The following is a 26,218-nucleotide window of genomic DNA, read 5'->3' as shown; positions in this document are numbered from 1 at the left end:
GGGGTTCACAAAGAATATGAAATGTACATGCAAAGTGCCACTACAAATCAATGCTAAAAACAAGGACACACACACACACACAGGCAAAATGAATAAAACCAAGTTAAAATTATGCATGATAAGTTAAAATTATAGGTTAAAAGGTATGTGAACTGTACCTGTCTAGGTAGGCTAGCCTAAACAGAAAAGCTTTTAGCAGCTGCTGAAAAAGAATACAGGGAAGGCACCTATCAATCGGCAAGGAGTTCCAGGGTGCCACACTAAAAGGTTGGTGCCTTGCAAGCACTGAACAAATACTATTTTGCACTCAGAAAAGTGCCAGTTCTGCAGATCAAAGTGGTTGAGTGACAATATGTGGGGTAAGGTGACTCTCCAACTGTAAAAATATATAGTCAGGTCTTAAATACGACTGGACATCTGCCAACAATTACAGTCAAAAACTAAATGCCATTGTGCATCACCTGTGAAGTCAATGGAAAGAAACCCCATACATCCAGTTCTGAGGTTGGTGTAAAGCAAAGCATGACAATGGGATTTGGTGTAAGTGTATTCTTTTTTCCTGTCACCCCATCCCATCCACGTTTTCATGTTTCCTCGTGCTGAGGCTGCTCCACCAACACACTATCCCACCAATATATGCGAGGACATATCTATCATGCCGGCATCCCACTACCCTTCAGCCAGAAAGGGCTTCTTCGCACAGTGCATAAATGATGGAATTCGCTCCCACATGAGGCAGTGATGTCAGCCAACCTAGTAAAGGTAAAGGGACCCCTGACCATTAAGTCCAGTCGCAGAAGACTCTGGGGTTGCGGTGCTCATCTCACTTTATTAGCCAAGGGAGCCGGCGTACAGCTTCCGGGTCATGTGGCCAGCATTACTAAGCCGCTTCTGGCAAACCAGAGCAGCGCACGGAAACGCCGTTTACCTTCTCGCCGGAGCGGTACCTATTTATCTACTTGCACTTTGATGTGCTTTCGAACTGCTAGGTTGGCAGGAGCAGGGACCGAGCAACTGGAGCTCACCCCGTCACGGGGATTCAAACCGTCGACCTTCTGATCAGCAAGCCCTAGGCTCAGTGGTTTAGACCACAGCGCCACCAGCGTCCCGTCAACCAACCTAGATGGCTTGAAAAGAAGATTGGACAAATTCATGGAGGAGAGTGCTGTCAGTGGCTACTAGCCACAATGGCTGTGCTCTGCCATGTTGGAGGCAGCAATTCTTCCAAATACCAACTTCTGGAAACCGCAGGAGAGGAGAGTGCTGCTGGGTTGCCACTGTGAGAACAGGATGCTGGACTAGACAAGCATATCTAGCAGGCTATTCTTATATTCTTACGTCAGGCAATGAGTCTTTTAAGTACAGGATTGCACCCTACATCCAACAATGTAAGAGAGAGCATGCCAGTTCTGCTCCCCTGGTGGTGGAATTTTGAAGTTCCTTCAAGAGAGTTTAGTTTTTGACAAATACAGATGAGTTTAATTGTCCTTACTCTTCTCTGGTGGGCATTTAAAAGAGTTTCAGGCCTAGCGTGTGGAAATGATGCCCATCAGGATTGATCCCACCATCCTTTCTTTTAAAAGAGATATCTTTGGAGGCAGTTGGCTGAGGTGTCTGTTGTACATCTTAGATGCTGCTGTCATGCAGAATATACCCCAACCAGCGTTCCTGGATGATTTCTGTAACTCTGCTTGCTGCTGCTGCTGGAACAACATGGGGGAGGGGAGGTGCAGGCTGATCCCAGCAGTAATTGTCCAGACTTCCTGGACCCAGCTAATAAAATACTCTCTCTGCCTTTCCCTCTTGGCAGAGTTTTGTCAACTGGGAGCACACAGACAGTCGTTCTCTCTCCTGCATAAGTGTGCTTCAATTCACATTGCTGGGGTTCCCTGGAGAAAGCAGCAGCCAGCGGAAAGGGAAAGATTTTGGCAACATATGACAGACACACATACACAAAGGCATTGTTGTTGTTGCTGCTGCTGCTGCTGCGTTTTGAACAAATGGTGCCCAAGCACAGTGCAGGAACTATTTATTTATCTCACTAAATTTATACCTTGCTTAATCGGGGCATAAGAGTGGACCCAACAACCTCAGAGCAGTTTGCAAAGAGAATAAAACAATAAGATTATCAGTGGGGAAAACACTCCATAAAACATTCGAAAGATAAAATCAGCAATAAACTAAACACAGATTAAAACATACATCAGTGTTCTACATGTCTTGGTAGGCTTGTCTAAACAAAAATGTTTTTAGTTGTTTGTTGGCAAAAAAAGAACATTGAAGGCACCTGTCTGGTGTCAATATGGTGCTACCATGCATAAAGATTGATTTCTTACAAATGCAGTACAGCTGTTATGGGGCACCTGTAACAGTACCAGTTCCACAGGTTGAAGGAGCCCCACAAAGGATCACTATCCAGCCTCTACAGCAACCATTTCTTCTGCTACAATCCTGTTTTAGAAGTGAAGCAGAAGCTGTGTGAGGCAGTGAGGGCCTGCATCTGTCTTTGCCCCTCTATATTGACTCCTGTCTATCTTCTTGTAGATTGTAAACCACCTTGAGAATTTCTGTCATTTGGCAGAGACTAAATATACACTCCAACAGAGAAATAAATATGCAGAGGCTCTGTCTTCATTATGAACCCTGGACGTCACCCAAACACTCTTCTGAACATCCAGCAGAGAAATGAATCGTTCATTAACATCTGGGATTGCGTTGAGTTTTTTTTGGAAGCGGCTGTAGAACTCTCCTAATAGCACCCTGATCCTCTGCATCTTCAGAGTTAGCTAGGATTCATACAGCTTCTCTGTTCCTTAATTGTTCACAAGGGACCTCAGCACTGAGGCTTGGAAGATTGCTGGCTTGGTTTTATTTATTTTTAATATATTCTTTAAAACACAGACAAAAATGCTGGGGGGGCGGGCAGGACCTTTTTATTTGTTTTACTTTATTTCATCCTTTGTCTCCCAGACAGACTGGTCAGGTTTCCCCCCGCTCCCCACCCAACTCTCAAAAGAAAATTACTCTAAAGCCAATTGGAAAGGTTATTCAGACGGACAGTAAAACCCAAAGCATTTGACACATCTGTGGCAGGGAGGGACAGGTGGGATATGAAGTAGGGAACTTGCAATACTGGAGACAGGTAGGGAAGGCTCAGTGGTCTGCTTGGCATGCAGAAGGTCTGCGGATCAGTCCCAAAGCAGCATATTTTGATTTAAACAAACTATTGAGGAAGGACCTTAGCTCAGTGGTAAAACATTTGATTGGAATGCGGAAGGCCCCAGGTTTAACCCCCACTGGCATGTCCAGGTGGGGCTTGGAGACCCAAGATGGCTAGAGGGCCATATTTGACCTGCACACCTGAGGAGACATAGGCTTTGTTTATGCTGGTGATTTCAAAGTGATTCTGGAATGACAGACAGGTGTCCACTGGTTGATTGCAAAGATGTTGTCTGCATCAGCATCAACTTTTGTTTGGGAAACTTGGGCAGGGTGGCGAATAAGGAGGGATCGGCTGGCATTTGATTTAACTTGAGCATCTTGGTAACAGATTAATGTTGGCATTTACTTTCCCCGCAATGCGCCTTTACACTTCTTCGAAGTTGGGAGCGCTGCAAAAAAAACAAAAACACACACACCACACATACACACACTTTTCTTGGCTTCTTCTCTTTTGTTGGCATTTTATTCTTCCAAGACAAAAAGAAAATGGCCTTTTATTATTATTATTAATCATTTCTATAGCGCTTTTCATATGCAGTGCTCTTTCACATCCTGATGGCATCCATCCTCACAATAGCCCAGTGCAATAAGCACTCTGTTTGTGGGGCTCACTGTTTGTCTATGAGTGTAAGAATATAAGAATATAAGAAAAGTCTGCTGCAGGCCAATGCCCCTTGTGGCCCAGCATCCTGTTCTCACAGGGGTCAAGCAGGTGCTTTAATGGAAAGCCTGAAAAAGGGACCTGGGTGCCACAGTGCTCACCCCCCCTGTGGCTTCCAGAAACTGGTATTCAGAAGCATTTCTGCCTCCGACTGTGAAGTGAGAGCATGGCCATCTGGGCTAATAGCCATAGATAGCCTTCTCCTCCATGAATTTGTCTAATCTTCTTTTAAATGAGGATTGTTCTTGTTCTTGTTTTTATTACCTAGTTTGGGTTTATGTTTTGTATTTTTATGCTGTGAACCACCCTGAGCTCTTCAGATGAAAGATGGTATACAAATATAATAAATAAATAATAATAGATTGCCAGCCATCACTGCCTCCTGTGGGAGCAAGTCTGAACAAATATTAACTGTTGTGCATTGAACTTAATGCAAATTCGAGTTGATTTCACAATGGCACAAGTGGGTGGCAAGGAATGGATCGACACAAGCTCAAAGCATGATGGAACAACCCTTTAATTACTATTAAAGGGTTGTTCCATCATGCTTTGAGCTTGTGTCGATCCATTCCTTGCCACCCACTCCACGTATATGCCACACTGCAGATTCAAGAACAAGGGTGAGAGGACTCAACCTTTGTGCCTCTGGTGTGCCCTGGCTTGTTTTGTATGCCTCTCAAATTTCAGTTTGGGTTGCCTTCACAGGAGGCAGCAATGGTCACCAGCGCAGAAGGCGGTCAGATGTGCTTGGACAACTTCATGGAGGACAGGGCTATCCATGGCTATTAGCCATGATGGCTGTAATCTACTTCCACAGCTGGAGGCAGCAGAAGGGGGGAGTGCCCTTGTGCTCAGGTTCTGCTTTTGGGCTTCCCATTGGGAGATCTGGTTGGTCACTGTGAGAAGAGGATGCTGGACTAGATGGGCCTTTGGTCCAATCCCTCAAGACTCTTCTTATGTCCTTATGAAATTAATGAGAATGACTAAGTTAAGTCCATCAGTTACAAAGTTCAGTTGACACCATTTCACATTCCAGCCACAGCGACCCAAAAGTACCGGTAGGGTTCCAAACAGCGTGGTGTGGGCCTCTTTCAGGACCTGGGAGAGCTCCTGCAGAAAGCAACTGTTGTTATTTGCCTACTTTCATCTTCATTTTTTTAAGGGAACACAATAAATTAAACATCTCGTAGTCTCCTTGATCCATAAAATCGGTAGTGGCATTGTTTCTATTGGCCAGGGAGCATGTGGGGACCAGGAATTTAAATGAGTGACATCAATGAAGGATTTCTAAATAACAGCTGTGCTCAAAGGGCTTCTCAGAACTCTCCACTCTTTCTGGCAGAGAAATTGGCAATGGGGAACCGTTATGCAACATTTCTCTGGGATGGGGGAGAAATCTATGGTGCAACCACATTTAGGATGTTGTGTACAGTTCTGGTTGCCTCACCTCAAAATGGAAATTGTAGAGTCTGAAAAGGCCCAGGAAGGGCCAAAAAAATGATCAAGTGGATGGAGCAACCCCCCCTATGAGGAACGTTTGCAGCACTTGAGCCTTTTTAGTTTAGAGAAAAGGTAAGAGGTGACATGATAGAAGTTTATAAAATATTCATGGCAAGGAGAAAGTGGGCAGAGAAAAAAATTCTCCTTCTCTCATTAATCTAGAACGCATGGACATCCAATTAAGCTGAATGTTGGAGGATTCAGAACAGATCAGATAACTTATGTTGAAAACCCACAAGCAAGACCTGAGCACAAGAGCCCTCTCTCCCCCCCTGTGGTTTCCAGCAACTGGTATTCAGAAGCATTTCTGTGTCTAGCTGTGGAGGCAGAGCAAAGCCATCATGGCTAGTAGCCATTAATAGCCTTGTCCTCTTTGAATTTGTCTAATCTTCTTTTAAAGCCATCTAGGTTGATAGCCATCACAGCTTCCTGAAGAAGTGAGTTCCATAGTTTAACTGTGTACTGGGTGGGGGGGGGATCATTTATTTTATGCTAGTACTTCTGGGAGTAGGCCCACTGAAAATAATGGGTGTTACTAACTTAATTCATTAATTTCGGTGGTTCATATTTTTCTAGATACAGCCCAGAGGCATTAATCTGCCCTAAACCAAATGTACTCGTCCTTCCCAATATTCCTGCTGTGCATATATGAGACTGGAAGAAAGGAGAGATGCAAAAACAACAGTGCCTTCTGCTTTGAGATCCGCACCGGCCCCCACCCCCACCCAGGGTTGGGGAACACGCTTCTCTTGGAAACATGCCATTACAGCCACCAAACAGCCACCGCACACACACACCTCATCAGACATCATAATAATATTAATAATGAAAGGGCAGCTCTTTCTAAGATCTTAGACCCTAGTGTAGAGCAGCTGACAGAAGCCTTGCATGCAAAACAGCCTCGTGAGCTTCATTCGAAGCAGAAGAGAATGGAAAACATGGGGGTGGGAGGGGGAAAGCCCTCCCAAACAAAAACACTGATCCAGTCCCTTCATTACTGAGGATCAAAAATCAAGACGGATGCTTTTTAGTTCACAACATCTGGGCTTGTGTGTTGGAATTCTGCAGGTCTTTTCCTTCCTCCTGTGAATTGATCGTGATAGGAACTTAAGGCCAGGGAAAGCCATCTGAGGTTCCAGGTGGCCACCACTCCACGAGTTCCTTTGCTGTGTCCACTCAGCACCATAGAGTTAGAAGGGGCTTTTCATAATGGGCCAATCCAGCAGAACCTCCATGCCCAGGGGCAGTCTACCTCCAAATACCAGTTGCTGGGAATCACAAGTGGTGAGAGTTGCTGTCATGCTCAGGTCCTGCTTGTGGGCTTCCCATTGGGGCATCTGGCCGGCAACTGCGAGGACAGGGTGCTGGACTGGATGAGTCCCCCTGACCTGATCCAGCAGATCTTTCTTACATATTAGGAGACCCTGAGCAAAAACGTAGCACAAGGAGCATCCTTCTGAAGAGCCCATGTATCTGAACTATTACAAGGACATCTTGCTGGGGACTTCTGATGATGTGTTATGACGCCCAATTCCTAAATTCCACCTAGGCCTCCTGTTGGTCCTGCTCCATTTGAATGCCTTCCCAATATTTCTGGGCCTCTTAACCTGTTGACCCAGTGCCAAAATAAGATTCATCGCTGGCCTGGATGTATGCATCAACCCTCCTCAAAGGTCCCTTTTTGTACTCACACCTGTAACCACTGCCCCCTGTTGTTCAAGGGGTTCCTTTCCTCATCCTCGAGTCTTCATTAGCCCACCCAAAAGAGGTGCTCAGGTTGAACACAAAGGGAAAAGAGGGGGGAAGGTTAAGCGAACACCTAGGAAAAGAACACAATTCTCACTGCTCTGGGGTTGTGTGCCATACGGCTCTCTCTTGCTCTCATTCCAGTTTTATGTGTGTTCTGTTGAATTCCAATTAATGGCAAGTGGAGCGGGGTGGGGCAGTATTCTGCTGGATTCCTTGAGGTGGGAAGCAAGAGACCCATCTGTAGGCAATGGAGGGGCCTATGGAGGGGACAGAATTCACCAAGTTCCTTGGGGAACCTGTCCCCCAGCACTTAATTTGGTGAGAGAACACACATCACTGTTATAACAACAGGAAAACAAAACCCATTTTTTTCAGTGATCAACAACCCTACATCTTTATTCTCTTGCTCCCTCCTGGTTCTCATCACACACGCATGCACACACACAAACACAAATGTTATTTTTTTCTTGTCTCCAAGCCTCCAGCTCTCCCTCATTCTTTCTCTCTCTTTCGTTCTACCACAGAAGAATATTGATTGAAACGCTGGGTAATCCATTGTTTTTGCAAAAAAAAAAATGGCTTTGAACAGTCCCAGGTGGAAGCCGGGGGAATCTGCATGTGTTAGCTGCTTGCAAGTGCATCTGCCTTCATCCTCAGGAAAGAGGGGGGTAGGTTGGAGGAATTAAGAGAGGAGGATGCAGTAGCAGCTGGGCTGCTGCAGGAATGAAAACTGGTTCTTGTTAGTTTAGGGGAAACCAGGTGTGTCTTGTTCTTCAGGATCCTATTCTACATCAAGTGTCTCTGTTTATCAAAATATTTCTTTGTTTTATTTATGTCTTGCTCCAAGTGGTGTCTTGGTTCTTCTTCCCCTCCTCATTTAATCCCCCACAACAGCCCTATGAGAGGCAGTGACTGGCCCCAAGGCCATGCACACTTAGCTTCATGGCCAAGTGAGGATTTGAATCTTGGTCTCCCAGTTCCTAGTCTGACACTCTACAGAACACTGAAAGAAGACTGAGCAAGTGACTGTGCTCTGTCTCCACAACTAGGGGAAGAAATGCTTCCTTATAAAAGTTGCTGGTAGAGTTGGGGGGAGACTCCTTATCTGAAATCCAGGAAAATGACTGCCAGCCAGTGGAGACAATGCTGAACAACATAGACCAATTGTCTAACTTGACATAAGCCAGCTCCCTGTATCATTCTACCCTTTATTTTAAAAACTGAGGGCTAGAAGCTTACTTTGTTTTGAGGAGAAGGACCTTAGCTCAAGGGCAGAGGATCTGTTTTGCATGCAGAAGATCCCAGATGCAATGACATCTCCAGGCAGGGTTGGGAAAGATCTCCACCTGGAAACCCTGAAGAGCCTTGGCCAGTCATTGTAGTCAATACGGAGCTCAGATGGACCTGTGGTCTGACTTATTAGACGGCCGCATCTTTTGTTCCCTTGATGTACTGCACCAACTGCCTAAATGTTTGTCTAAAAGATTGGAGGGTTTAAAAATAAGCCTCCTGCAGAGATGCTTCCTATAAGGGAGGCAAAAAGGAACGGAGCTGCTTAAGGGATTTTGACATCCTCTCGGCTAGATTCAAGGAGACACTGCAAGCGTTCCGGAGAAGGACACAGGAAAACTGTTGTACCGTCAGCTCAGTAATGAAGTGGGGCAGTGACAAGTGGACAGCGTTCCCTTTATGAGGACTGAAGGCCCATCATTGATTTATATGATATATGTTGTGCACAACAATACTGGTGGACCCTTTTAAGGTGCTATTTATTGCAACTGGCTAGTGGAGGTCAGTTTCTCTCCGGTTGATTTGCAGGGTGGTTTTTTGTCCACCACCCCCCCATTCTATCCCCAAGCGCTGCGCAGCAGAGACTTCAGGCCTTCTTTAAAAACATGCAGAGGCATTTTAGGAAAGGGTCTTACATGTTATGGAGAAAACAGATAGAGATATGTTTTTCTCCCTCTCTCATAGGACTACAACTTGTGGACATCCCCTGTTGCAAGATCCAGGATGAATAAAAGACAGCTTAGAGAAAAGACAAGCAAACGGCGACATTATAGAAGTTTGTAAAATTATGCACGGCATGGAGAAAATGGATAGAGGAAAGTTTTTTCTCCCTCTCTCATAACACTAATGGACATCCTGCATAACACATGGACATCCTGTGAAGCTGAATGCTGGAAGATTCAGGATAGATAAAAGAGTGTACAGCTTACAGTGCATGGTTAAACTGCATGGAACTCACTCCTGCAGGAGGCAGTGAAGGCTAATAACTTAGATAGCTTTAAAAGAGGATTAGAAAAAATCATGGATGAGAGGGCTATTAATGTCTACTAGCTATGGTGGCTTTGTTCTGCCACCACAGTTGGAGGCAGCAATACTAGTTGCTGGAAGCCACAGGATCCAGCAGCCAGGCTTTTCTCACAATCTTATGTTCCCCAATAGGCTAGTTGCTGCAGGGGGGCGGGGAGGGTGTTCAGAAAACCCAGGTGTGTGCACTGTTGGGTGGGGCAGGTACTTCCTGCCAGTGGCGTAGCGTGGGTTGTCAGCACCCGGGGCAAGGCAAGTAATTTGTGCCCCCTAACCCGTGGATTTTCACCCCCTAACCCTAACCCCAGATGTTGCGCCCGGTGCGGCCGCCCCCTCTGCACCCCCCACGCTACGCAACTGCTTCCTGCCTGCCCCCTCAATACCCAGTTTGGGGATTCCTAGTGTTTCCATTTGCTCCACCTTCTTTGCTCAATTAATTGTAACCGCTTACGGCACAGAAGTCACACCCTCAACAGAAAGGCTTAGGAGCAACAGAGCAGGCATAAGCAATCAAGCAACACGGTCACCAGACGCAACATTGACAGTAAATGGTTACCTGCTTTAACTGAGGGATATAGTCTTGGTTGACTTAGCTGTGGCTGCAGAAACCCTTTTAGGAATCAAGAAAGATGAATGAAGTTTAGGAAGAAGCTGGTCCTTCACACTCAGAGATATTTCATTTCCCCTCCTTCCCCCCTCCCCACCCTGTTTTGCTCTTGCACTTTCAATTAAGCCACGGAATTAATCTCTTGCAACAGACATTGGCTGTTGTCATTGCTTTTTAAAAAAGAAAGAAAACAAATCTAATTTGCATTGGGACTCCTAATTACTTTTACTGCATATGCCAACAATTGCAATGGAGGAAACATGGGAGGGAAGAGAGGATGAACACTGGACTCTCTTGCAAGGTTTTCACAGACAGTGGTGATAATTGTAGGGACTTGTGTGGTAGTCCCCATACCAGGAATCGTCAGAGGCAGAGTCCTCTGACAACAGCCCTGAGGAGCGGATGGATCCACTGCCTGGCCCATCCCATTTAGAGCTGCAGGCCCCAGAACTTGCATCTCCTTCCCTGATCTCCAATGAGACCTCTCTACTTCCAGACATCAATGATTGGCTCATGGACTCCTCAGAGTTAATAGGCAGGGAGTTTCAAAGTTGTGGGTTCTGCCACATTAAAATATCAATTCCTTACAATGCTGAATGAGAATTACAGACCATCCAAGTGTCCCTATTTTCCAGGGACATCCCTGATTTAGAGAAGCCATCCCAGTTTCTGATTTGATCCTGGAACATCCCACTTTTCCTTAGGATGTCCCTATTTTCATTGGAGAAATGTTGGACGGTATGGAGTTATCCGACTCCTGAGCCGTCTAAAGGCAATCCTGTATAGGGAAGGGTTTTTTTAAAAAATGTTTAACATTTCATTATGTTTTTATATATGTTGGAAGCCTGCCTGGAGTGGCTGGGGCAACCCAGTAAGATGTGTGGGGTATAAATAGTAAAATTATCATTATGAAATGGGATGTCCCTATTTTCATCAGACAAATGCTGGAGGGTATGGGATTACGTTGTGTCTGTAGCAGCGCCAATTACTGTGAAGGGACTTGGGAATGTGGCCTAGGGAGAATAATAAGAGTGTCAAAGAGAGATCCAGAGGGCCATGTTGGATGTACCCTGTCCCTGTTTTACAGTAATTCTCCATGTGGCTGCCCTTACTCAAAGCAATATCCCCTTACAACAGGGGGTTAGCAAACTTTTTCAGCAGGGGGCAGTCCACTGGCCCTCAGACCTTGTGGGGGGCCGGACTATATGGGGGGGGGGGAGAACGAATTCCTATGCCCCAAAAATAACCCAGAGATGCATTTTAAATAAAAGCACACATTCTACTCATGTAAAAACACGCTGATTCCCGGACTGCCCGCAGGCCGGATTTAGAAGGCGATTGGGCCGGATCAGGTCCCCAGGCCTTAGTTTGCCTACCCATGCCTTGGCATCTTCCAAACTGCCCAGATCCAAGCTTTCTCTCCCCCCTCCCCTCCCCCGCAACACCCACAGGTAGGGTTGCCAAGTCAACAGCATCCCAGACCCCACGATTCCAGGGCCCAAACCTGAGACCTAAAAACCATCTCTGGTGCTGCCATGCGGGGGCACCCAAGTGATGTCATGGGGGAGGCCCCTGGAGATGGAGGTTAACTGCGAGTAGGCATAGCAGGTAGGGGTTGGCGGGCCGGGGCTCCCCAAATATTTTCAGTGAAGGGGCTGGGGCCCCCCAAAGTTCTGTGTCAGCTGTGTGCACACACCACAGGGCGTGCTAACATCACATGTGCAAGCCAGAGGGCGTCCACACGACATGTCAGCATGCTCCATGGCATGCACAAGTGACGTCACCGTGCCATGGGGCGTGCTGACATTGCATAGCCCTGGCGCCCTCAATCACAGGGGAAAGGCAGTGCATGTGATTGGGAGAGGGGAGGAGGGCAACCCCGTTCCCTCCCAAAGGTCTGTTCTATAATTTGAAGCCAGGCTGAAGCTTGCAAGCTGCATGCACAGTCCTCTTAATAATTTTTTTAATCGTTAAGGGCCCTCTCACCCACCTGTATTTTCAAGCCCCCTAGCAGGAGAATTCAGGTAGGACCTGAAAGTCTTATAAACAATACTGGCAAGTTGAGTGGTAATGGAAAACAGTCCAAAATCTTGGTACCACTCACCCTGGAATGTTGTTATAATGGAGAAAATTATGCATCCTTTGAGATTTTGACAGGGACTAGAACCTCCAGGCATTTATTATTATTATTATATGATTTGGCACTCCTTCGTTACATGTACAGCAAAACCATCATTTTCAAGATGACCCTCATCACAATCCTGGCAGATACAGAACACTATCCTTGATAATCAGAATAATGCTGATATTCTTTACTTGGGCTTTTGTTATTTTCCGCCTCCATGCAACTGGACTCATTCTACAATTTTATGGTTTTTTTATTCCATCTTTTAATTTTCATCTGTTGCTGCAGCTGTTCTCTCTGCTTTTTATATACGTTATCGAATGAAATAAAAATTATTCACAAGAAGAAAAAAAGAAAAAAGCTCTGGTTAACCTACCCGCAGGCAGGCAGATCTTTGCTCTTCAATTCCTCCTCCACTTTTCTTTCTTTCTGCCATGCACAAGCAAGAGAGGTTGGTTGCATTAAGAAAAAAAATCATTCCCATTTCTTATTCTTCTTTTTCTTCTTGGAACGGCAACCTATTTGCTACCATTAACTATAGATGGGACACTTTCATGGCCAGGGCAGAGGCTTGGAAGGGTAGGAGGTGGCCCACTAGTAATGATTGCAGCTGGCAAGAAGCAGGCGAAAGGTCCTAGTTTGCTCAGGCAGGGGAGCCTGTCCCTTTCTGTTCTCTCTCCCTGCTATTCTCTCCCCCTTTTCTTAAAAAAAGATTTTTTTAAAAATAAAGAATAGAGCCCATTGTCCCTGTGCAAGCTTCTAGATAGCCTGATAATGAGGCCTTTTCAGCAGCTGGTCAGTCAGTCCTTTCTTCTCAGTGGCACAAAGGCTAAAGTGTCCTTACCTGCTTCTGAACAGGCCTCTACTGCAAAGCACCCCGTTCACCTCCATTACACCTTCCAGCCTCTGATCCACTGTCTCCTGGGATGGAGTGGCTCCTCTGGGTGGCTCCCGGCAAAGTGCCAGGGATCCGAATAATAGAGCTTGTAGAGTTGGAAGGGACCTGTAAGGGTCATCTAGTCCAACCCCCTGCAAAGCATGAACCACAGCTAAAGAATCCCTGGCAGATGGCTATCTCACCTCCCATTAAAAACCTCCAGTGAAGGAGAGGCCACCGCTTTCCAAGGTCATAGAATCACAGAATTGATTCTATGTAGGGATTGCAGCCAAAGAATCCCCAACAGGTGGCCATCCAACATCTACTTAAAAAACTCTGATGAAGGAGGGCCCACAGCGTCCCGAGGGAGTCAGTGCCACTGCTGAATAGCATCTAAATGTGAATTAAAGTGCTCCTCCCTGGATAAATTCTGTGAAACTGTTTGTGTCCCCCATTCACCTATTTTTCCCTCCATCCAAAAAATGGGAGTGGGGGAGAATTTCAACCAGCAGTTTTGCACAGCACACTAATATTTTTGTCAAGGTTCCCTTTCAGTGTCTCAAGTTACCAGCATTTTCCCCCTGGGAGTTTCCCATAGGAGACTGCTCTGCCAGCTAATAGATTTAGCTCTCATGGCTTCCCCCCCTCCCCCACCCCCTCGCCACCCACCCAGCAACTGACATGCCAAGCATAACACTTCGTTTTTGCTTAATTTCATTTTGCCGCTTGTCCTTTTGGCCCTGCCGTTCCGCCCCTCAAGAATTCCTATCCTCCTTCCCTCTTCACTTGCCTCTACTCCAAGCAAGCCTTTTGCATAATCTGATTTAGGCAGAGTCTCTCCCCCACCCCTCACTGCCAGCCCCCTCTACCCTTCAGCTTCATCCTCATCTCGCCAAGTTGTTAAGCATTTGATCCACCTGCAGTGTTTATTTGGCAGAATCCCAAAGCTACTTCCACCTTCTTTTCATAAAAAAGATACTTGTCTACATATCGGATTTGCACTAGTCTGACTGTCACGGCTCCCAAAGGCTCCTGGGATTTGTAGTCATTATCGCGGCAGGATGGGCAAGTCTAGTGTTTCTGCTCTGTGACGCTTCTGTGTTTGTTCGCTCGTCAGTTCATTCATCCATTAAGTGAGGTGTGTTTTAAATCCCCTGTGAGGGGGAGGAAGGTTAAACCCCCGCCCTGCAAGCCCAAGGCCTCTCTCTCTCTCTCTCTCTCTCTCTCTCTCTCTCTCTCTCTCTCTCTCTCTGTGTGTGTGTGTGTATGAGAGACAGATATAGAGGTACAGTGGTACCTCGGGTTAAGAACTTAATTCGTTCTGGAGGTCCGTTCTTAACCTGAAACTGTACTTAACATGAAGCACCACTTTAGCTAATGGGGCCTCCTGCTGCTGCGCCGCCAGAGCACGATTTCTGTTCTCATCCTGAAGCAAAGTTCTTAACCCGAGGTACTATTTCTGGGTTAGCGGAGTCTGTAGCCTGAAGCGTATGTAACCTAAGGTACCAGTGTATATCGATATTTCTATAAATGAATAGATAAGTTGCTTTGTAGGTATTGTTTTGGTAAGGTTCACAACAACCCTGCAAGGTAGGTCAGTGAGTGTGATGATTATCCCTCCATGTTGTAAGTTGGGAGCTCAGGGGGAAATACTGTCTATTCTTTTATTGGGGGAAGCTAAAGTTTGAACCAGGGATCTTGAGACTCTCTTCTCAAATAAATAGTGGCTATTCTACCCTAACTCTCAACCAGAAAGTCTTCTTCTTCTTCTTCTTCTTCTTCTTATTCTTATTCTTATTATTTTGCTGAATTTATATCCCACTTTTTCTCCAAGGAGCTGGAGATGCTGTACGTTGTTCCGACCCCCACCCCATTTAATCCCCACAACAACCCTGTGAGGTAGGGTAAGCTAAGAGGCAGTGGCTGGCCCACGGCCACCCAGTGGGCTTCATGGCTTAGTGAGGATTTTATCCCTAGGCTTAGGCTTCCAGGTTCTTGCCCAACACTCTTAGCAACTACACCACACTGGTTCTCATGATGTAGAGGTGTCCATGGCAGAAGTGAGGGGATGGGTGCATAAACACAGAGGCCCTGAAGCCCCAGGAAGCCAATGGAAGGAGTTTGCAAGAGGAGAAAAAGGGATCAGACCAAATAAATCTCATTTATTTTGTGGCCCTTGGTAACCTCGCTAGGTCACACCCCCTTTTCCACCAGCCACACTCCTCACTAGCCCTGCTCCACATCCTCCTTGAGTGTTATTGCCTGGCTGTAAATGTGTCCTTGAACTCAGATCATGCTGCTTGACTCACTGGATGGAGCATAGAGAAGGGTGGGCGAGTGTGTGTAAAAACAAACCAAATGTGCAAAGGTAACATTTGTATTCAGTGCTCTGCCCATTTTTGCCCCTCGCCCCAGTGCTAGGGTTGCATATTTCAATCCATTATTTCAATGTAGACTGCTACATCCTGTATTGAACACAGGATACTGATTGTCTTTTATTTCTGCTCCTCCCTTTCTGTCTCTAGGCTAAGTTAGGGATTCTCTCCAAATGCATCTGTGTGAAAGAGTGTGTGAAAGATCATGTATTTAAGCTCTGGGGTAGCCAAGCACAGATAGATTTACAAATTCACGTGCATGTGTGTGTGTACGTGTATGTGTGTGTGACAAATTCCAGAGAGGCCATCCTGTTAGGGTACAATAGATTGCAATAGATTGCTTTGAAGTCACTTTAGCACGAGATGAAAAAAATATCACCCCAAACCATCCTGCCACGCCCTGCCCTATATTTTGCCAGAACAAAGGTGGCAAGCCCCACCCACTGCCAGCACATGGCCCCCAGAAGGCTGCTCAGAAGGGGATGTGGCCCTTGGTCTGAAATAATAGGCTCCCTGCCCCTGGAACGAAAGAACCAGAAAGCTAGAAAGCCCCACCACCACCCACCCACAGAAAGAGTAAGAATACCTGGCATTTACAAAATAATAATACCCGACTGACATTACACTTCAGAGCGTTGGAAGCACTTTGCATAGCATTACACTTCAGAGGAATAATCTTGTCACCAATTACCAAGGCTGCATGATTGCTCCCTCTTCTTACCTTTGCAGGTATCTGAAGAGTGACAGCCTTGACTGTTTTGCAATCTTCTAGCCCCACTTGGAGTAAAAGCCCCTCTCAGCTACACTGGAGTGTTTTGCCACTGAGGCAAAATAGAAAGGGCCACCTCTCACCACGTTGAAGTCCCCTGCTGTTGACCCCCCACTCTGATGACAACTTTCCCACTGATTACACACACACACACCCACCCTGGCAAGGTGGGATGGTTGAGGAAGAGGAGGAGGCAAAGAGGGGAGGAGGGGGAGGTGGTGAGCTGCGAGCGGCGCACTCCTTGTGGGCCAATATCTGCAGACCCTCCCAATGGTCCCATGCCTGTCAACTTGAGGCATTTGCTTCACCTTGCCTCCTGGGCAGGCTGGGCCTGCCCTGAACCAGTGGCATAGCATGGGGGGTGCAGGGGGGGCCGGCCGCACCGGGCGCAACATCTGGGGGTTAGGGTTAGGGGGCGCAAATCCACGGGTTAGGGGGCGCAAATTACTTGCCTTGCCCCGGGTGCTGACAACCCTGAAACCCCACCCACCAGACTGCAGAGGCGAGCTAAGGCCAATGTGAAGGAAAGATGGACAAATCTGCCACTGTGCAGTCTTAAGTTTGCTCCATTTGCAATTTCTTTTCAAGTCCACATGCATTTTATTGCCACCCATTGTAATATGAGCCAGTGTGGGGTGGGGGCTAAAGTGTGAGACTAAGATCTGGAAGAGCAGGGCTCAAATCCCCAGTTTGGCCATGAAGTCATGGGAGAGACTTTAGGCCAGTCACTCCCTCTCAGCCTAACCTACCTCACAGGGTTGTTGTGGGGATTAAATGAGGAAAGGAAGAACCATGTACACCTTCTTGTGCTCTGTGGAGGGAGAAAAAGGTGTGAGGTAGAAATGCAGCAAAATAAATAAATGAATACATCAGCATGTGTACATAATTTTGCTTAAAATATGCACTTTTTGCAAGAACTGCTCCCCCAATAGAATGCATCATTATACATCATTTCCGATATTATTTCCAGTCTTCATACGTATCATACACAAATGCACAAATCTCCTTCGGCATTCTTTAGTTGGAGATCTCCATCGGGAAATTCAGGCAAGTTCTGGAATGGGGGAGAAATTCAGTTGCACTGAAGGCAAATCAATCAAATTCAATTTCTGATCTGAAACAATACAAGCACCAAAACACAGCCATCCTCCAGAATCTGCACTTATCTAGCATTTGGTGGCTGTTCTTGGCAATTCTAGGATCACTCAATGCAAAAAAATACATTTTTAACTGAAATTGCTGTGAAGTCTGTCATTGTTTTTAGAATGTTTTGACCTTTTGCTTTGTTTTTCATTTTAAATTGTGGATCTGTTTGCCTTCCTGTGCTCCCTAGGGGTGTGATGGTTGAGGGGAAGGATAAGAATATCAGAAAAACCCTGCTGAATCAGGCCAATGGCCAATCTAGTCCAGCATCCTATTCTCACAATGGCTGAGCAGGTGCCCCAGTAGGAAGCCTGCAAGCAGGAGCCAAACAGAAGAGGACTTTCCCATCCTGTGCCTTCCAGCAACTGGTATTCCAACCTGAGATAAATTCAATAAATTGACGATGAAATAACTGAATTTTGCAGTGCAGTTCTCCAACCAACCGGTGCTTACAAAATTGTGTGTGTTAGGGGAAGTTTGCATTAAAATGAAGGTATTCAGGGAGAAAGCATACAGCATGCAATAGGGGAGGTTGCTTTCAAAAATGTTTGCATTAGTCAAAATGCCAAACAAAAATGTATGTATTTGGAGAAATTTGCTCTGAAATGCCAATGAATTTTCATGAGATTTTATATACGTATAGCATATTGTTGCAGAAATAGATCAGTTGGTTAGAGCATAGTCCTGATAATCCCCGTGTGAGTTGTACAGTTTCAGTCCCTGTATGGGACAGCTGCATATTTCTGCATTGCAGGGGGGTTGGACTAGATGCTCCTCAGGGTCCCTTTCAACTCTAAAAATTCTATGATTCTATTATTCTTTTTCCATGAAATGTAAGGAAATTACTTCAAGACCAGGAAAATAAGGCAAAGGTTGCTGGCCTCTGTAAGGGACATGGGAGCGAGGCCAGGCCAGACTCTGCAGCCCAGAAGCACCCCCAGCAGAAGGCAGGCAAGCAGGGAAGGATAGGGAGCCAGGGGTGGAGCCCTCCAGGACATGCCTGGGGAGTGGCGCTGACAGTCCCCCGACAGGCTGTTCTGCCACCTTTGCTGGGGTGGGGGAGGGATCCCCACGGAAGCCGCCACCTGCATGGGGGTGCCTGGGTGCTTCCTCAGAATTTTGCACCCAGGGACACAGCCCCCTGCCCCCCTGTTATGCCACTGAAAGGGAGTGGCCATATTGGCAGATTCTTCCATCTCTAGGGAATTTTGAATTTCAAAGGAGAGATCTGCTTTTGTTCCAGAAGTGGGATGAACATCTGAGCCCTATGGGAATTCCAGAGGGTGGTGACATGAGAAGAGCTTTGTTTTTGTTCTTTACTGGTGGCTCCCCACCTGCAGAATGCTATCCAGGGAGGCTCAGCTGGCACCATCATGGGATAGCTTTTGGTGCCACGCAAAAGACTTTTGACTCAGATGTTTTCATCCTGCCTTTAAAAAACAGGATTGTCTTTTTCATGCTGGTTTCAATGTATGTGGTTTCTTAGAATCATCAGGTTGGAATTGGCCCAAGGGTCATCTAGTCTAACCCCCGGCAATGTAGGAATCACAGCTAAAGAGTCCCTGGCAGTGGTCATCCAACCAACCTATGTTTAAAAACCTTCATTGAAAAAAAGTCCACCACCTTCTGAGGTAGTCTGTTCATTTGTAAGTCGCTTTGCATTGCTTTGGTTTTTAAAACGTCACAATAAATTTAATAGCAAACAATTTCTGCCACATCCCTAGGATATCTCCTGTCCTACCCGCCCCACCTTCAACCCATGATATGAGCATTTGTCTCTGCTAGTAATGAATTGTGACGTTCTTCGTTGGAAAGTGGATTGACAGTGTTGGGATGTCCGTGTTCCTCCTCCCTTTCATAAATTTAAAAGGATGTCCTTGAAAAGGCAAAATTACAAGCAGATCAAGAATGACATCCAAACTCAGCTGCAATGTTTGTTCAGGGCTTTGGTAAAGCAGAAACCCCATCACATGCAATCATTTCAGTTACAAACCCTCCAACATTTCTCCAGTTGAAAGAGGGATATCCTATTCCATACCCTCCAACGTTTCCCTGATGAGAATAGGGATGTCCTAAGCAAAAGAAAAAAGAAAAAAAAGGACATTTCAGGATCAAATCAGAAAACAGGATGGCTTCTGAAAATCCAGGACTGTCCCTGGAAAATAGGGGCACTTGGAGGGTCTTGCCTCCCCATTCTGAAGGAGGAGCCAGAGTGGTCCAGCTTTAGTGGGGAGGCTGTTGTCAAGGCAACCATGACTCACCCAGCCCAGCCTATGTGACATCACTCACTGCTGGCTTCAAAAGCACCAACTGTAACTGATCAGCAGTTGGCAGTGAGGAGCAGAGTGAAAGAGTTGGCAGTGAGTCTGAAGCCCTGGCCCCCAAGGCAATGACCAGGTCCATTGCTGTGGCCCTCCTCTGCCTCATCCGGACTTCCCTGAGGTGGGCTGGGCAGAGGGAAGGGCTGGTCCAAGGTCACCCTGTGAACCTGGTGGTGGAGGGGTGTCTTGAACCCAGGGCTCCAGTTTCTCAACTTCTCCCCATTCTCTCCTAGCTTCAAGAGGCTGCGAGAGCTGCTGCAAGAGGAACAAGGTCCACCCCATGGTCTCCAATGGAGATCCCTGTGGGTCGCCAGGGGGTGGAAACAGGCGAGTCTGGGGGTCCAGGTGAGCAATTGTTCTGTTGCTGAGAGGAAGACGATTGCGAGGCCTGTAAGACTCTGACAATAATGGAGTCTGGAGGAGACTGACCTCTGCTTCGAGGATACTTGGAGGAAGGCAGAGGTGGTTAGTTTGTATTTTACATTATTTCTGACATTTCCCCCTTTGTTTCACCAGCAGAGTTGCCAGCCCAGGGCCCACCGTTGGAGCTCCACTCTTGGAGGAGGTTCACGGTGGAGCCCTTGGGAAGATGATCTTCATGTGGCCGGGCGAACTTGGGAAGGGTACCTCAGCCTCCACCATCTTTGGCATTTAAAGCCGAGCTCTGGGAGGCAGTGGGGGGCAGTCCTTGGATAGGACATGCCAACATGCCCCCAAGGGCACCCTGGGGGCCAGAGAGACAGCCTCTGGCACCCACAGGTTCACCTCTCACCCCCACCAAAATCTGGCTTGAAAGAAGCATCTTTTGGTAGCCAACAGAATAGGGGCAGTTTGGGCTTGGGAGGGTGGGGTGTGACACCTCCAGGGGTTTCCCATCCCTTAAGTGACCATTCTCTCCTTTCCCTTCCACCCAGACGGAGTCCTCATCAAGGCTCTGAGCATGGCCTTGGCTGGGGAGGGCGGGGTATAAATAAAAATTATTATTATTATTATTATTATTATTATTATTATTATTATCATAATAATCATCATCATCATCATCAAAGACCTTGAGACAGGGGAGAGGGAGATCTTGCCAAGATAAGTCCGGCCAAAAAGAATGACAACCATGGGCATAGCCAGGATTTTGGTTGGGGGGGGCTTTCATTTTGGGGGCAGAACCTCAGTTTGCTGTGTATTTTTATTGGTCTTTATTGATGGGGGGCAGCTTCCCCTCCCTGCCCCTCTGGCTATGCCTATGGTGACAAGAGACTTCCCAGGCAAGTTCAGATACAAGAATAAGATGGGAGAAGGCTTTTCTCTTTCGGCTCAAACCAGGGACCTCCCCCTGCAAATGGCACATGGTTGCTATTTGACATCACAATGAATTTATTTTGTACACATAGGGGTGCCTCCCCACCATGCCAGGTTCCTGAGACCCACAGGCATATCTGGCAGGACAGCGCCAAACAAAGGGTCCTAGACCAAAGTATTTTCTGAGATCTTTTTGATAACAGGGCCAACAATTCACCCTTCCCCTTGTCTGGCTCTTTTGAATTTGTTTATAAGAAGGAACTGATTTTGTATCTGTTGACACTGGCTGGGACCACAACTGCCAAATTTTGGAAGACCTGAGCAGGGCAGATTCCTCGCTCCTTCCCAGAGATGAGACTGTCAAGGCCTTTCTTCCGTGGAGATCAGGATTGGCAACTGGTGTCCCTGGGACCCAACTGCCCTCCTGAGACAAATCAGCTTGTCTGAGCCACAAACATGTCTTGAGGAACTGGATTTCTTGGAGTCTCCCTCCTCCCTCCTCCCTCCTCCCTCCTCCCTCCTCCCTCCTCCCTCCTCCCTCCTCCCTCCTCCTCCAAAGCCCAACTGCCTTTAACTGTCACACACACACTGTCCCAACTGTCACCTGCCTGTCACACTCCATCCTCAGCCAATCAGCACGCAGCACACCCCAAGGTTCCATCCTCCTCTCACAGTCCACCCACTGCTCTCACATTACCTTATATCCCACAAATGTTTCTCTACACAACATTTTACCACATGTCCCTTAATATACAAACCTACACAAGTCAGTTAACAATGACAAACACCACACACAAAAACACACACACACACACACACACACACACACACACACACACACCTGAACGATTTTGGTCTGGCACCACCTCTTTCCTTCGAGGTTTTTAAGCCAAGGATGGATGGCCATCTGTCGGGGATTCTTCTGGTGGGATTCCTGCATCGCAGGGGGTGAACTAGATGGCCCTTGCAGGTCCCTTTCAGGTCTATAATTCTGTGATCATGGATGCATAGAGACATTTGCTGAAGGGGGTGAGCCGGAGGAAGTGGGGCAAGCTGAGAAGCCCCCTTGCAAGGGTTTGGGAGATGGCAGAAAGCAAGGAGGGTGGAAGGAAGGTAAACCAGGCAAGGGGAATCCTCTCTGGATTACAGGAGAACCATGCAGGGAACAGCTCAGTCCAAGAATTGTCTGGCTCTGTGCAGGTCTGGAGCCATTGTGAGCCTAATAGGGGTCGACTTCCCCAAATATCCTCTGTTTATCGGTCACAAAGAACAGCAGTGCCCAGACCTGGAGACTCTGTGGCTTATTGAGTCTGGGGTGGGGGACCTCAGGGACCCAAATGCACCCCTTGGGCTTCTCTGTCTGGTCCCCAATTCTCCCATTCACTGGGAGTTGCTGTCCTTGACTCGGACAATGCCTCTTGCTGGCCTGCGTGGAGGGTCGAGAATATGCAGGGGGTATGCAGAACCTAGGCGGCTGCACAGAGGTGACATTTTACATCCATTGTCCCACCCACTTTGCCTCTGGCTCTACCGATTGCTAGCATGTGGCCCCCCAGAAGGTTTCACAGATGTGAAAGCGGCCCTCAGCTGCAAAATGTCCCCCACATCCCTGTCCCATGACATCCTTTCCCATCCCTTTCTCACCCTGCTCCTGATTTTTCAGCATCTCATTGCTGGTGAGGAATCTTCAGAGGCCACTCTGCAAGCAGGAACAGACTCGTACAGTCCAGCATTTTTCTGATGAAAATAGAGATGTCCTATTCTGTTGTTGTTGTTGTTGTTGTTGTTCCCTGTCCATTTGACTGGGTTGCCCCAGGCACTCTGGGTGGCTTCCAATATAAAGAAAGACATAATAAAACATTAAACTTTTTAAAAAACCTTCCCTATACAGGGCTGCATTCAGATGGCTTCGGGGGGGGGGGCATAACTCCATACCCTCCAATATTTCTCCAATGAAAATAGGGATATCCTAAGGAAAAGCAGGACTTTCCAGGATCTAATCAAAAACTGGGATGATTGGGAAATAGGAAAATATGGACGCTGCCAGAAATCACTCCAGGTGACTCAAGTAAGTAAGCAAAGCTGAACGGAACAATGAGGGAATGCCTAACAGATCCTCACTGCCTCCTGGCTTGCTTTGGCCCTGGTGTTTTGGATGCTTCCGAAAATACCCTTCAAATTAGCTGCTTGGATATAGGAGAGAGCGTTGGCCTGTCTTGAGGCCTCGGAGCTGCCCACCAGGTGCTTTCTCAGATGAAAATAGGGACATCCTATTCAATAATAAAGGGACGTGGGTGGTGCTGTGGGTTAAACCACAGAGCCTAGGACTTGCCGATCAGAAGGTCAGTGGGTTGAATCCCCGTGACGGGATGAGCTCCCATTGCTTGGTCCCAGCTCCTGCCAACCTAGGAGTTAAAAAGCACGTCAAAGTGCAAGTAGATAAATAGGTACCGCTCCAGCAAGAAGGTAAACGGTGTTTCCATGCGCTGCTCTGGTTCGACAGAAGCGGCTTAGTCATGCTGGCCACATGACCTGGAAACTGCACGCCAGCTCCCTCGGCCAATAAAGCGAGATGAGCGCCACAACCCCAGAGTCGGTCACAACTGGACCTAGTGGTCAGGGGTCTCTTTACCTTTATTCAATAATAAGAATAATAATTTTACTATTTGTACCCTGCCCATCGGACTGGGTTGCCCCAGCCACTCTGGGTGGCTTCTAACATCTTTAAAAATATAATAAAACATTTAAAAACTTCCCTATATACGGTTGCCTTCAGATGTCTTCTAAAGACTGTATAGTGTTTTATCTCCTTGCCTGGGAGGTTGCGAAACTCCATACCTCCAGCATTTTGCGTATTAAAATACGGATATCTTATTTCATATGTTCCAGCATTTCTCCAGTGAAAATAGGGACATCCTATTCCATACCCCCCCCCCAGCATTTCTCTGATGAAAATAGTAACGTCCTATAATTACAAACTTCTCGTATTTCTCTGCCTCCTATGTTCTTTTTTCTTATTCTTCTTGTTTAGAAATGGGTTTCTTTTGAAGATTGGAGGGGAAACAATCTGATTTTTGTTGGCCAAATCAGATCGACAATGGGAATATTTCTTTCTCTCTTTTGATATTTCTCTGCTTGAAAAGAAATGTCCACAGATCGATGGATGTCCCATTTTGTGCAGCACTGGTGAGGATGAAAAAAGTTTTCCTGCCTTTCAAATAACAAAACGGTGTAACACTAGAAACAAGGCTCCCATTACTTTGATGGTTAAAAAACAGACTCTGGGAACAAGCTCACCCCCCACCCCTTTCTGATATTTTGCAAACTTGGTCCAAAGGGCAGATATCACTGGATGGCAAAGTTCTGGAGGGCTCAGAATATAGGCTTTTTGGTCTTTTATTGCAGCACATATAAACTGTACCACAAAACCTCCAAAATGAAGTTTTAAATGGATGGACGGTTGTAGCATCTACTGGGCTTGCCTCTTTACAGTATTTTTACTGCTGGTCCTTAAAACCCCACAAACATCATCAAAGCAACATTTTACCTTCCAGCTGACATAAAGAGAATTGTTTTCTTGCAAGGAGTCAACGGGAAGCGATGTTGCAAGGGAAACTGGCTCACAGCTGGTGTTCTGAGAATGTGGTCTACCCACCCAAAGGAATCCAAAGCTTAGCCCAGTATGATCAACACTGACAGGCAGCTGCCTTATACCAAGACAAGTGATCCATCTAGCTCAGTGTTGTCAACACTGACTGGCAGAAGCTCTCCGGGGTTTCAGAAAAGGATCTTTCTCAGCCATGCCTGGAGGATGCCAGGAATTGATCCAGGGACTTTTTGCCTGCAAAGCAGAAGCTCTATCACTGAGCTACAGCCATTCTTTAATTACATTAGAGGAAGGAGACCTTCTGAGCTGGATCCAGGTCAGCAGCACTGGGATGGCCAGTTAATAAATGCATTGGATTCTGCCTTACACTGAGTGAGATTGTTGGCCTGCCTAGCTCAGTATTGCCTGCACTGGCTGGCAGTGGCTCTCCAGGATTTCAGACAAGAAATCCTAGCCCTACAGAGAAGCTGGAGATAGAATCTGGAAGTATTTGGTGAGCTTACAACTCACCTCCCAGCTAGGAATAACACCGAGCTGAGATTACCAGTTGCCCTGGAGATGCAGAACCAAAGTCTAGGGTGGCCACACCCCTCATCTAGAGCATGAGCCTTACTAGGTTGCATCATGTGGGATGCTGTACTTGAGGTGCAGGTTAAGAGAGACAGTGTGGTATAGCAGTTAGATTTCTGGACTAGGACCTGAGAGACCAGGGTTCATAACTCAGTCATGAAGCTCACTGGGTGACCTTGGGCCATTCACTGCTCCTCAGCTAACCTACCGGTATCTCACAGAGTTGTTGTGGGGTTAAAAGGGGCAGGGGAGGAAACTAGAGTTATTATTAATTATATTTTTATGTCACCTTTCCTCCAAGGAGTTGAAGGTGGAATATTGATGATGATGATGATGAGCCTAAGAAAAGGCACAGAAGCCCATGGCCACACACACCACTTATCACCAGATCTCCATTTTGTCCTTATTAAATCTATGACATGCTTGGGAAAATAGTGCTAATAATTCAGCTCCCTGCTAAAGGATCTTTGAAGCCAGGAGCTTATTAAAGCAACAAGACTTAGCATTTCAGTGGCACCTTTTCCTCAAAGAAATCAAAGCCCTTTGCAAACATTACTTAACTAAAATGAACAGCACCTCCGGGATATGTTGTTATTCTATTATAATACTAATATCGGAGGAAGGTGCAATGAGATCCAAGGAAGACAAGGCAAATTTTCTTAATGTAAAGTCCTTTATCTCTCTCTCCCCCCCCCACCTCTTAATAAATGTCTGTGCATCTCACGGCCTTGTTTCCTTCAGATTTTTAATTCAAGATGCACGCAGAAACTTTTAATGTGCACAGTGTTTTACATATTTTGCTCTGCTCATATTTTGCATTACCCCTGTGGAGCGTTGTTGAAACACTCCTGACAACACACAAACCCGACATCCCACATCTTCAACTGATGGGATCCAAGATTATGGAAGTTTTCTTTTGTTGGGGGCGGTGGAAGATTTGCTTTAAAAAGAAAGAAAAGAAAATGAACCATTTCTTTCAAGCTGAAACAAATAAAGATTCTGTAATTTGCCTCCTCTGCCAGATGTTCTGCTTGAGATCCAAATTTGGATTTGGAATGTGAAAGTTTAGTTTTAGACCATGTGTGT

The 26,218-nt window shown here is 46.6% G+C and overlaps 1 protein-coding gene and 1 long non-coding RNA gene across 5 annotated transcripts in view; one reads left to right on the top strand and one right to left on the bottom strand.

The window, feature by feature from the left end:
* Positions 1–26,218, top strand: part of LOC308578743 (uncharacterized protein) — a 131,396-nt gene that overhangs the window by 101,198 nt on the left and 3,980 nt on the right. Inside the window, exons 1-4 of one of the 3 annotated variants that reach the window (XR_014004075.1) lie at positions 18,499–19,783; positions 19,896–20,124; positions 23,987–24,141; positions 25,434–26,149. Coding sequence is in view for 1 of the 3 variants with exons in the window: in XM_081179274.1 (XP_081035400.1) it covers positions 19,731–19,783; positions 19,896–20,007 (165 nt within the window). In the remaining 2 variants the exon portion in view is untranslated. Of the gene's footprint in view, positions 19,784–19,895; positions 20,125–20,181; positions 20,474–23,986; positions 24,142–25,433; positions 26,150–26,218 lie in introns of those variants that run through there. The other 2 variants (XR_014004076.1, XM_081179274.1) reach the window with 2 other exon arrangements.
* Positions 20,164–26,218, bottom strand: part of LOC308578746 — an 84,172-nt gene continuing 78,117 nt past the window's right edge. Inside the window, exons 2-4 of one of the 2 annotated variants that reach the window (XR_014004078.1) lie at positions 20,711–21,461; positions 20,551–20,596; positions 20,164–20,498 (exon numbers count right to left, since the gene is read on the bottom strand). This is a non-coding gene — a long non-coding RNA (uncharacterized lncRNA). Of the gene's footprint in view, positions 20,499–20,550; positions 20,597–20,710; positions 23,531–26,218 lie in introns of those variants that run through there. The other variant, XR_014004079.1, reaches the window with a different exon arrangement.

Source organism: Podarcis bocagei, assembly GCF_964188305.1.
Source record: "Podarcis bocagei genome assembly, chromosome: Z".
NCBI classification, from domain to species: Eukaryota; Metazoa; Chordata; class Lepidosauria; order Squamata; family Lacertidae; genus Podarcis; species Podarcis bocagei.
The sequence above is the reverse complement of the archived record's forward strand: the minus strand, read 5'-3'. Positions and strand labels throughout refer to the sequence as shown.